Consider the following 12,971-nt stretch of genomic DNA (forward strand, 5'->3'; position numbering starts at 1 on the left):
GATATGACTCTCAACGACGGTGACAACCAAAACAAAAAAAAGCCTGGGGATCAAGGATGTTTTGTGCTATGAAAGCTACCCATCATGCATTGCAGCGTTAAGCTTTTTATTTATTTATTCTCACCATTATTGTGAATCATATGCAAAATCTTGATGTCTCTGTGTGACTACATGGTCAATTTTCTCAAAACATTGTGTAAATTTGCTTCCATACTAATAAACCAAATAATGCCGTTCTACAAGATTAGTTATAAATTCTAAATATAAATACAAAGTCTAAACATCTCATTAAATATTCACTTTGTGTTGATTTCCTCATCAATAAGAAGCTGATGACAGCCAATTTTACGTTTTCTTGGCTTTTTCTGTCACAACAATGGTGTTATTCAAACAGAAAGTTACAACAGCCAAAGAAAATCTAAAGTAAGAAAAACTGGGACCAAGAGCCCAACTAAAGCAAACACTGATCACCACAATGGTGACTTAAAATGAAACAAATATCACCATCTTAACAATGTAAGGAAATTACAAAGAAATAAACATGAGTTTTAATTCAATGCATCCTGAGAGTTTATTTGGTCCAGAAACATTTTAAATTGTCTAAATGACACCATAAATAATGTTGAAAATGGCCACATTTGAACTAGTTTTTAACCTTGTATGAAGGATCCTTTAACGTCTACATCAGACGTTCAGAACACGTCAAAAAAAGACGTCATAAAAACTTTCATTCCGGCTCCTCAGTGGACGTCTTTTCAACGTCCAACTTTTGTGACAAAGACGTTGAAAAGACGTCTTTTGGACACCATTTTGCTTAGTGGGATCCGAAATCAACTGTCTATTTTGAATTAAATTATTGAACCCATAAACATTGACCAGAATAAAATAGAGATCATCTCATAACACAAATTAGCCAGTGACCATTATTACTAAATCTAGATGTCACTATTTTACCAGGTGAGTTACAGAACAAGATGGCGACACCTGCTGATGATCAAAGATGATTTTGTCACCCCATTGGTTTACCCAAAACTTTTCATCCTCTGGTGTTGAGTGAGTTTCTTGCAACAAAGTGAAGTGCGCTTTTTCACCCTTACAAAACAAAAATTTTGATTTTCTCTTAGTGTTGTCTCTTAAACCCCTAACATTAAGTGAAATACATGAAAAAGAAACCATCCATAACAAATAAAAAAAAAATAGAAAATTAACAACCGTCAGTAAATATAAATGTCCAACAGACTAAACGTTAATGAAAAGTGAGAAAGAGAAAAAAGCTCAAATAGGCAGTGTCCCTTCAGAATGGATTACTGAAACCATCCAAAAAGATCTTAAAGTCACTCGGCCTTTCCAAACCTTGAACAAAACAGGCCTCTTGATCCTAAACGTTAGGCCTACCTTGTGTGCTGCTAAGTGTCCGTTAATGTATCCAGCACCCCCTCTGAAGTATGCACGCTTTCCAGCATGTCTTGCTTCTCTTATTTTAGGCCACAGTGCAGCTCGGGTCTCCCTGTCGGCTTTGCAGAGGTCTTCGATGAAGCTGATACGAAGTTCTTTGCAGATCGCGTGATCCTTGGTCGTTCTCCACAACGCATCTCGATGGAATCTCTGAGTGAACTGAATTATGACGTTTTCTTCACGTCTCCCTATTCGATGAACTGAGTCCACAATCTGATTGATACTCGAGGACCATGATGGAGAGATTTTAACGAGTAAATCAGCGACCGCCTGACGTATGTCTTCACCTTCTTTTTCTTTTAATCCTCGAATTCCTCCGGCGTTTGTATCGTTCTAGCTCCAAGACACGCTCCGTTAGCTCCGCGCTGTCTTTCTTTACAGCCGACACATCACGAACAGTCGATTGCAACTGCATTTTACAACCTTTCATTTCTGCTGCATTGAACTCGACAGCCTTAGCAATGCTGGTCAACATGATGGAGTTATGTTACAGCTGGTGTCTAGTGTATCCACCTTATCAGTTAGCTGCTTTATGGCTTCCAGGACCGTATTCATAGCTTCATTCCCTTCTGTCCGAGTATCCTGCTTTTCCGCAGCTGGTGTGATCTTTAGTGGTGAGAACGGGTCTTTTCTTTTATGGTTTCTCGGTGGACTCACCTCCATCCTTCCAGCATACTCGTGGTCGACAGGTGTCTCGTTGCTGCGTGATAAAGCCAGATTCTTTTTCTTCGATGTCATGGTGTACAAACTTTTCCGGAGGTTCCGTTTTATTTGTAGATTCAAAAGGAGCACAATATGGCAATTTGGATAGCGAAATCTGGGACAGGCCTAGAGAGCTCAAACCATGCAATGCACCCGATCCGCCATCTTCCCCTTTCAACTCATAACTAATGATCTCTGCAACGGAAGTGAATCAATCAAAACTAACTTTAGCTGGACAATAACTTTATTCTAGAGCTGCTGTAAAACCAACACAATCTGCTACTGTAATTTCCTATTGTCACTGTAAAGCGGCTCTATATTGTTACAGCGCTGTATAAGTGAAGGAGACTGGACTGACTATTGTGTAAAGGAACATGTTTCTCTCTGTGTGACTCTATAAGGCTTCAGTGATCAGAGGAAACAGGAGTTTTGCTTCTAGTGACGCAGTACGAGTGAACCGTATCGAGAGCCGACAGAAGAGATCACTTTACAACATCACCATTTATTCATTCATATTTCTCAATCACTTCTGTCCTTTCCTCTTAATGACTTTTGGCCATTTCGCTTATTAAATTAAAAGTAGTTAAATTTAAGTGCAATAAAGGAACAACGAATTAAACCAACCATTAAACTGTTATAAAGTTTACAGTATTTTACAGTATGGTTATAATTGATTTGATTCTTTCAGGTTTATGTCACATTGCATTGTTCCACATTTGTAGATTGTCTTAAAGGTTAATATAAAATCATCTGCTAAATGACTAAATGTAATTATTAACATGATTGGATGATGACAAACTTATTTCATATCATACAGATGTGATCTAACAAAGTCCTCTTTATGATTTATTATCAGGAACTGTGAGTTTGCAGAAAGAAAAATGAAAGACAAAACTGAACAAATGAAGGCAAGGATGAACAAATAAAAAAGAGAACCAAAAGAATAAACAAAACAGAAATAATGAAGAAAAAAGGATGAACAGTAATAATAAATTAAGTAAAGAGAAGAGAGAGAAAAACGAAATAGGATAAAAAAGTTACACATAAAAAAACAATCTGTAAAAGACGTGAATGCTTTGCGCAAAACTGTACCACTTTATTTATAAAATATTAATCTCCAACCTGTCTCCAACGCGCGTTCATCTGCTCTCACGCATGCGCCGCGTGGTGCTCTCGTGAACGCGCGTCTCTCTCTCGTCACAAACAGAAAGTGAAAGTTAGTTTTCCTGTCGCCAATTGAGCTGGAAAAATACAATACGACATGAAAAACAGAGCATCAAGTGTTTATCAACGCTTAAGAATTAATTTACTTGTAGTTTTATGATGTTAAAGCTGGAGGATTTGAGATCCTGTATCTTGTAAAAGTTTGATCAAGGTGAGTGTTCGTGATTGTTTGTTTGATATAAAATCTTTAAAGGTTTTCTTTCACTCCAAGGTTTCTTTTGTGTTTCGTATTGTTTGTGATTCTTCAGAAGTTTATATGTGTAAACATTCATAGGCCAAATCACAGCTCACAGACACACGCTTTTTAAACATGAGAGTCTGTCGATGCGGGTCGGGGTTTGTTTTCTTTCACCCGAACATGTTCAGCGTTTCCGGTGTCCGTTATTTCCATGAAATCAAACGGCCGACTTGTGTGTGTGTGTGTGTGTGTGTGTGTGTGTGCGCGCGCGCGTGTGTGTAAGGCCCAAATGGGCGTGAGTTAACGAAGTTATTACACGATCCCTTTTCTCACACACTCCAGATATGTCCAGATAAATTATGAAGGTCGTTTAATTTAATCATTTAATATTGTGTGTGAATGTTTCTTCATCAGAGTCAGTGGAGGAGATCAAACTCAACAGATTCTCCTGATCTTCATCATGGCTGATTCACAAGCATCCAGAGATGGAGATTTCTCTCCAGGACACAGGTACTTTCAACTAACACTGTTAAATATTGTGTCACATCTCAGAAAAATATCAGTTTTGTTTTGTGCCTAATTTTTCTTGTGTTTTTGTTTTGAAACTAACATGAATTATTAAATAAAACGATCATAAAGTTTCTTCAAAGTGCTTTAAGATGAAAGATGAATGTGTTTATATTAATATGTTTTGCGGTCTGGGAAAACCTGTCGGAAAACCCGTACGTTTTTTTTAGTATCGTCTAAATATAGATTGAATGTCAGTTTTTTTTTTTTTTTTTTGTCAAAATTGGGTTTTTATTAAATGATTATTCTACAACATCTTGTTTATCATCTCTGAATATATCTTTGGAAAATTCACTATTAGTGCAGAAAAATAGCGATTTATACTGGCCAGCTGACAAGACTGTGTTTCTCTTTAAGAACACGCACGGCAAAAAACAATATCTCCCGTTGAGCTCTCCTTCTCTTAACACTCCCCATAGCAAATTGGCCTTGGGCCGGATCTGGCTTAATTTCGGCTGAGATTTTGGCCCACATACCGCATGGAATTACGGGCCAAGGTTGGCCCAAGTGCTGTTTGCCGTAAGTCAACCAGATCAAAGCCGTGAGCAAACCAAAACTCGCCCAGAGCTTTGCAGTGTACCCAAATATTACCCAGAACTGGGCCAAAACAACGCGGTACTCCCCATATGTCAGCCAGACAAAAGCCAAACTGCCACCACCTTTAGGCCAGAACTCAGCCACATCTTATCCAGAAGCTGCAGAAAACAGCCATAACTGGGCCAATATTATACCACAGTCCCCAAAACTGAACCAGAAATTATTCCTGTGTAAAACAAGGTATAATAAAAAAAAATGACACTACAGAAATGCAAACAATATTTTATTGAGAAGGGAAGAAAATCTCAGCTAGATAAAAGGATAAACAACAAAATACAAGCCAATACTAGAGTAAGACAAAACAAAATATAACTATAATTCACATTACAAGAATAATAAAAAGACAGCAATAAATTAAAATGTTACAAAAATGTGTATGTGGCATTCTTAAATAATGAGATACAAAAATTAACAAAAATATGTTGGCCGAGAGATCTCAAAGTCCTGCAACAGAAGAAAACATGCAAACAAGAAAAACACCAGATAGCAAATTGGCTTTGGGCCGGATCTGGCTTAATTTCGGCTGAGATTTTGGCCCACATACCGCATGGAATTACGGCCCAAGGTTGGCCCGAGTCCTGTTTGCCGTAAGTCAACCAGATCAATGCCGGGAGCAAACCAAAACTCGCCCAGAGCTTTCCGATGTACCCAGATATTATCCAGAACTGGGCCAAAACAACACCGTAATCCCCATATGTCAGCCAGACAAAAGCCAAACTGCCACCACCTTTAGGCCAGAACTCAGCCACATCTTATCCAGAAGCTGCAGAAAACAGCCATAACTGGGCCAATATTATACCAGAGTCCCCAAAACTGAACCAGAAATTATCCCTGTGTAATACTTATGTATTGTGCAAGGAATAATAAAAAAACCGACACTACAGAAATGCAATGAACAATATTTTATTGAGAAGGGAAGAAAATCTCAGCCAGATAAAAGGAAAAACAACAAAAGACAAGCCAATACTAGAGTAAGACTAAAAAAATAACTATTACTCGCATTACAAGAATAATAAAAAGACAGCAATAAATTAAAATGTTACAAAAAATAATGCAATTATGCAATTTTAAAAAAGTGTATGTGGCATGCTTAAAGGGCACCTATTATGGAAAATTCACTTTTACATGGTGTTTGAACATAAATGTGTGTTGGCAGTGTGTGAGCAAAACCACCCTGGAATGATAAAAATCCACCCAGTGTTTTTTTTACAATCTCAATAAATCATATGCACTGTCTCAGAACGAGCTGTTCTGAGATTCAGATCTTTGTGACGTAGAACGGGAGACAGGGGCTTGATTGACAGTGTGGCTGTGGCCTAGACCCCGCCCTCGGTGATCTGTACACACGTCCTCCATTGTTTCAACGACAGCCTGTAATGTCTCTTGGAAACATAACTTATCGACTCGTGGGTTAATCCTGTTGTTGTGGCTTAAAAGTTAATCCTCAAGTGTGGATCGTCATCTACTGTTTGCGATCCACCGTCACCTCCAGTAACAGTAAGTGTATTTTATGATTTTTGAGCAAATAGTTTTCAGTCGATGTCAGCCAATTCAACAACAAAACAAAAGCGTCTAAAATTGTTGTCGTCGTAGAATGTCAGTGCATATAATTTAAACCTTGTTTGTATAATGTGTAACCACACGTTTATAAATATTTATTTTTAAAGATATTGTATTAAAAACCGCATATATGTTCTTGTTCTGTATGTTAGCCATCTTCTCACATTTGCCACAGAAGCACCTGTATGACAAGTAAACATGACGCCACAGCTCCCTCGCATAAATGTAATTTCGCTTGTAAGTTACGTAGCAAACTTTATCACAGAATGTGTATGTAACGTTAGTTTTAAAAAAAATGCGCCAGCGTTAGTGTTTGTGTGTCTGTGTTGCTCCTCCATACTTGCAAAGAGGACGCAATTACAACTCTGTAAGTACATAAATGTATCAAATAACCATACCGAGACGTACTGGTCCATTCTCATTTGTGTTTATTCTGCCGGAGTCTCTTTGTGCTGTTTATATATTCCGATTCAAACGTACGCTGAATGACAGACAAAATAGCGCGTCTCTCACTCTCCCCTTCTGCTTACCGACGGCCATAGGTTTCAAGTTACGCCCTCATCCAAAGGCAGGGCGGGAATATGCAGCTCATTTGCATTAAAGTGGCAGGCCTCATAACAGCTCATTTTCAAACAGGCCCCAAAATGACATTTTCAAAGGGTTATAATAAATTAACTATGGGGTATTTTGAGCTGAAACTTCACAAATACATTCTGGGGACAACCGAGACCAATATTACATCTTGTAAAAAGGGGCATAATAGGTGCCCTTTAAATAATGAAATACAAAAATGAACGAAAATACGTCTCCGAGAGATCTCAACGCAAAACATGCAAACAGTAAAAAACACCAGCAAATTAATAAAACATCTTCATCCGTTTGCCAACACACATGCAGCAAATATTTAGCGCAACCACATACAAAAACACGCTGCAAAAGGCAAGAGACCTCAAAGTCCTGCAACAGAAGAAAACATGCAAACAAGAAAAACACCAGCAAGTCAAGACATCAGTGTCACAACACACATGCTGCAAATACAATGCAAACAATAAATAATAATAACAATAAAACAAACACCACTGTCGAGTAGATATTTGCGTTGATGGTCGGACATTTGGAGTGCGTTTCTGTATTTGGTTGTGTTTTAGCACATGTGATAAAGATGTTCTTATTTTACAGGGTTTTTTCTGTTTGCATCCATTTTCTTCTGTTGCAGCGTGTTGAGCCCTCTCAGCCACCGTACTAAAAAGCAACAGAAACCAAGCAATAAATTAAATTGATACAACCAGTAAAGCAAAAGTGTAAATGTGTCATGCATGCCACACCACCACTGCTATGACATGCTAGAGTATCCTTACACTAACAGTGAATATATGATAAAAAATAAAATAAAAAAAAAGACTAAAAGAAATCTCACATCTTATTAATCGGTCATCACTTGAGAGGCTTTTTCTCTGTGGGCTGGGTGTTTCATGATGCCATGGTGACTGTATTGCCTGTCCGTGAGACTGTAAAGTTGAATCCTGTTGCCACGTCAATTCACTGTGATGTAATGGGGCTCTACTGGTTGCGAAAATTAGTCACCAATATGGGGTGTCTAGTCAGGACACGGAAGGCAGGAATACTTGTTGAAAGCTTTAATGTATACTTTCCTAATACAGATGCACAGGCAATATTTCTATGTATAAACTTTACTGTGTAGGTGTGGTAGGTGTGGTTCTAAAGAAAAGGAAATAAACATTGATGTCAACTAACATAACACAACTGAGGCTAATACTCTCTCTAGTCATTTAAATAAACAGGGCTAAACATATTCTGAAATGTGAACTTCAATAAGAATGCCATACAATCTACACATAATAGAGAAAAAGGCTGTTACTGACATTTAACCATCAAATGCTAAAGTCACTTATTAACTTATAATACTTTATAACTAATGACAACTTACTTGTGGTCACTGACGCACACGAACACAACCTGAAGCTTATCTTGCAAAGTGAAACTAAACTGAATGCTGTTCTCTGCAAACCAGGGCATGTCTCAACATGTCAGAAAAGGGGCGTGGTCTGATCGATCACTCGCTGTACTGCTCTGTCCAGTTCACATCACTTGATCCTTTTGCACAGCCGCCCCATAATTCACGATGTGAATTATCTTCTAGAAAGACTCAACTATCCACCGGAGCTGTTGTCGAGACATTATCCGGGATGGCCGGCAGCTCAATGAGCTTGGCCACCGGTCTGGTGTAGGTTCTCTCTTCCACCTGTACCTCAGCAGTCCTCACTTTACCATCGACACTCCTAATGGTCTTCGTTACTCGTCCCACTGGCCACAATGCCCGAGGAAACCTTTGGTCAATTACCATTACCACCGTACCAACAGTGAGATTCTCAGTGTCCTTTACCCATTTCTGCCTTGACTGCAAGAAAGGCAAGTAGTTACGAATGAAATGGGTCCAAAACTGGTCAGCTAACACCTGACTGTGCCGCCATCTTCTCCGACTTAGAATCTCAGACTCAGGGTACACCACCTGAGGAAGCGAAGAGTCAGGCCGCCCCATGAGGAGGTATTTGGGAGTTACGGGATCCGCATCGGCTACATCTGTTGACACGTAGCCCAGTGGCTTGGAATTGAGGATTCCTTCCACCTCAATCAGAACTGTCTGCAAAACTTCTTCGGTCACTGTCTGTGCTCCCAGAGTGACGTAGAGTGCAGCCTTAATGGATCTGACTTCCCGCTCCCAGGCTCCACCAAAGTGAGGTGCATTTGGTGGATTGAACTGGAAACGGATCTGTTGCTTAGCCAACTTGATTTGCAGCTCTTCACCCATGGCCTCAAAACTTGCTTTAAGCTCGTGCTCCCCTCCACGGAAGTTGGTCCCACAGTCAGAGAGAAGCTCAAAGGGAGTTCCTCGTCTAGCCACGAACCTTCTGAGTGACATGAGTCAGTATCCATGTTAGACAGCACATCAAGGTGAACGCACCTGGTCGTCATACACTTAAAAACAATTCCCCATCTCTTTTCCGTACTCCGACCTCGCTTGACCTGGAACGGGCCAAAGCAATCTACTCCTGTCGAATAAAATGGAGGCTTCAGGAGGCGGAGACGACAAGGGGGTAGATCCGCCATCTTAGGAATAACAGGCTTTGCTCTCCATTTCTGGCACTCTGGGCAGGATCTCTGATGACGACGCACAGCTTCGCGGCCTTGAAGGATCCAAAACTTGCGTCGGAGCTCTGCGAAGACCCTCTCTGATCCAGGATGGAGTAACTTGTTATCATATTGTCGTATGATAAGTTTGGTAATATGGTGCTTCGGTTCTAGCACAATTGGGTGTACGACATCTTCTTCCAGACTAGTAGAACGGCGCAGTCTACCACCTACTCGGATAAGGCCCATAGAGACGTCGTACTCTGGAGCAAGTGACAAGAGCCGACTGCTAGATGGAAGTGCTTTCCCTGCTTTTAGGCACTTAACTTCATCCGGAAAGCTATCATATTGTGCTCTCTGAAGGATTCGGAGTTCAGCCTCTCCGTAGTCATCCGCACTGAGGGCGCTCGACTGGAAGGCCGCCCCGTGAAGGGACCTACTTGTTGCCTCAAGGAGATCTTCAAAGGTAGAGTGGTCTTCAGGGGCTGGGATCTCTGGAGCAGTAATGGCTGACATGAACCCACAGAAAGCAGACCTCTTCATCTCTGTTTCATCTGGGACCTCCACGAAAGAATTTGTAGCTGGCCAACTCTCACGTGGTAACCGGAGGAAGGCTGGACCTTGGCTGAACTGGTTTGGTTTGGCTAAGTTGGATAATGTCATCCCTCTTGTGATAGGATCTGCAGGGTTATTCTGAGTGTCCACATACCTCCATGCCCGGTGATCTGTTAGCTCCTGAATCTCAGATATACGAGTTCCTACAAACACCTTGTATCTGCAGGACTCTGACTGTATCCAGGCAAGTACGGTGGTGGAGTCAGACCATAGCACTGTGTCCCTCAACTGAAGGGTGAGCTCCCTCTGGATCATCTGGGCAAGCTGAGCTCCGGTAAGGGCCGCACAGAGCTCAAGGCGTGGCATTGACTGTTGTTTCTTCGGTGCCACTCTTGAGCGTGCCAGCACAAAGGCTACATGGACTTGGCCTTGAGGATCCTCACCACGTAGGTAAGCAACCGACCCATAAGCGGACTCTGATGCATCACAAAAGACGTTAAGCTCGAGGGTGATGGCACTAACATCCACGTCCAGTGGGAAATAACTCCGGGAGAGACTGATCTTTGGGAGCTGAGGGAGCTCTTCTTCCCATGTAGTCCAGGCTTGCAGGAGGTCGACCGGTAAGTTTGGGTCATCCCAGTCGCGGTCTTTGGCCCACAGTCTCTGGACCAAAACTTTGGCCCTTGTGGTGAACGGCAGGATATGACCTAGGGGATCATACTGGCTTGCTAATATCTTATAGATATGTCGCATGGTGGTCTGGCTTGGGGCAACCGGGCGATGCCTGTAATGGAGTGTGTCCTCCATGAAGTCCCAACTGAGGCCTAGCGTCATCTCTTGAGCTTCACCATGCATCTCAGAAACCCATCTTTCGCTGCTATCAGACTTGGCCTCCTTAGGCAGGTTGCAAATCACCTCTGGCTGATTACTGGCCCACTGACGAATTTCGAAGCCACCTGCAGCTAGAAGGGTTCTAAGCCTCGTCACAAGGTTACTTGCTTCTACTACAGTGGGTAAACTCTGCAGGCAGTTATCAACATAGAAGCACTGTTCGACACTGTGGCGGACATTCTCCCCTGGTTGACTTGATTCATTGACGTGTTTCTGTAGAGCAAAGATCGCGCAGCAGGGGCTGCACGTTGTCCCGAATGGCAGGACCTCCCACTGGTACACTGATGGCTGTTCGTCTGTCTTTAGATCCCTCCAAAGGAACCTCAACAAGGGCTTGTCTCTGTCTAGAAGGCGGATCTGGTGAAACATCCCTTTAATGTCACCACTTACTGCGACTCGATGCTCTCTGAAGCGCAGGAGGACTCCAAGGAGTGAGGGTCCTAAGGCTGGGCCAGGAAGGAGGTAGTTATTCAAACTTTGTCTGCCAAGCTGGAAACTGCAGTTGAAAACAATCCGTTCCTTGCCATTGTGTCTGACCATGTGGTGGGGCAGAAACCATGACTCTTCTGATGAGTCTGCTTCACAGGAGTCAATCTTGTTGACATACCCAGCAATCTCCAGTTTCTTGATCTCCTCTCGGTAGGTAGATGCACGCAGTGGGTCTTGCACTAACCTTTTCTCTGTGTTTCGCAGGTTCTTCATCACAACTTCCTTTGAAACTTTCAGCTTGGGCATGTTTGGGACTCGTAGAAGGGGTGTAGCGTACCGATGCACTCCGTTCACTTCTACACGGATGGTCTCTGCCTCTAATAAGTCCACTGAGTACTTGTCCTGTCTGGATCTGGTCACTAACCTCTCACTTTTGAAAGGCAGTGTATCTAACTGCCACAACCGTTCAACTTGACTGAACAGCTCAACAGATGGGGAGGAAACTGTGGTGAACAAGCACTGTGTGGTGGGAAGCTGTTGCTGCAGGTATTTTGCTGGGCCTTGTAGTGTCCAACCGAGCTTAGTCTTGACCGCTGCAGGACCACCAGGGGGACCTAAATGCACTGGCTCAATTGGAACGATCAGATCAGCATTATCTGATCCAATCAGGAGGGTTGGCTGAGCTCCATCAATGGCTGGAATTGTCAGACCTCGTAGATGTCGATATCTTCTTTGGAGCTGGGTAGCTGTACTGAGAAAGGCCTAAGTGTTCACCCGTGAATGCGCCTTGAATGGAGAACCTCTTCGTTGGTTGAGAAGCAGGAGTAATCGTAAATGACACACGAGAGCCTGACAGTATCTTGATGTTTTGACGGATAGTACGGAGTGTGAGGTCTTCCGCTTGACCCTGTACTCCCAAGTGGCGTGCTGCAGATGAAAGCAGGATGGTTCTCTCAGAGCCATCATCCAGCACTGCATATGTGTCGAGTACTTTATCCTGGTATTGCAAATTGACTCTGACAATCTTCAAAAGCACCTGGCTATATCTATTTGGCTGATCCAGGTAGTGAGTCTCTGCTGTCGACATGATGGTAGGCTCGTTCTCACTCCTCTGGTTAACCTCATGTAGAACAGAAAGGTGCTTTGACTTGCAGAGGCGACACAGTTTCTTGAGGTCACAGGCGGAGGCTAGATGGGAACGTCCGCATCTCCAGCACCTTCTCTTGACTTTAATCCAATCCACCATCTCTGCTTTGGTAAGCTTAGCAAAACTCTCACATTGGCTGAGGTAGTGTTCTGCCTCACAGTAAGGGCAGTATATCTTACCCTTCACTTGGGTTCGGATAGAATGAGCTACCTTAGAGGGCGTGTTGGATGGATGGTTACTGGAACTGCCTGTCCCATGCATAACAGTAGTGATCTTAACATTGGACTTCTGCTGCTTGTATTCTCTCCTGTCTTTCTCACTGTGAGCTTGAAGTGAGGGCTCAATGTCCAGGCATCTGACTTCTGCCTTTAGCCATTCTGAAAAGTCAGTGAGCGTTAGCTTCAACTTATCAGGATCCTTCCTATACTGTTGACGACGAAATCTCTCTTGCTGGTGCTTGGGGAGCCTGCTTAGAAGGCGCTTCACATTTGAGCCACAGTGGAGTTCCTCATGGCC

General features: G+C 42.4%; 1 protein-coding gene across 4 annotated transcripts in view; it reads left to right on the top strand.

Annotated features, from left to right (window-relative positions):
* Window positions 1–3,361: 3,361 nt before the first annotated feature.
* Window positions 3,362–12,971, top strand: part of LOC120484830 (NLR family CARD domain-containing protein 3) — a 72,602-nt gene continuing 62,992 nt past the window's right edge. For 2 of the 4 annotated variants that reach the window (XM_089118876.1, XM_089118879.1), the window contains exons 1-2: window positions 3,363–3,532; window positions 3,974–4,069. In XM_089118876.1, coding sequence (XP_088975002.1) covers window positions 4,020–4,069 — 50 coding nt within the window. In that variant the 5' untranslated portion in view covers window positions 3,363–3,532; window positions 3,974–4,019. Of the gene's footprint in view, window positions 3,533–3,973; window positions 4,070–12,971 lie in introns of all 4 variants that reach the window. The other 2 variants (XM_089118875.1, XM_089118883.1) reach the window with 2 other exon arrangements.

This window comes from Pimephales promelas, chromosome 2 (assembly GCF_988280905.1).
Source record: "Pimephales promelas chromosome 2, fPimPro1.hap1.1, whole genome shotgun sequence".
NCBI lineage: Eukaryota > Metazoa > Chordata > Actinopteri > Cypriniformes > Leuciscidae > Pimephales > Pimephales promelas.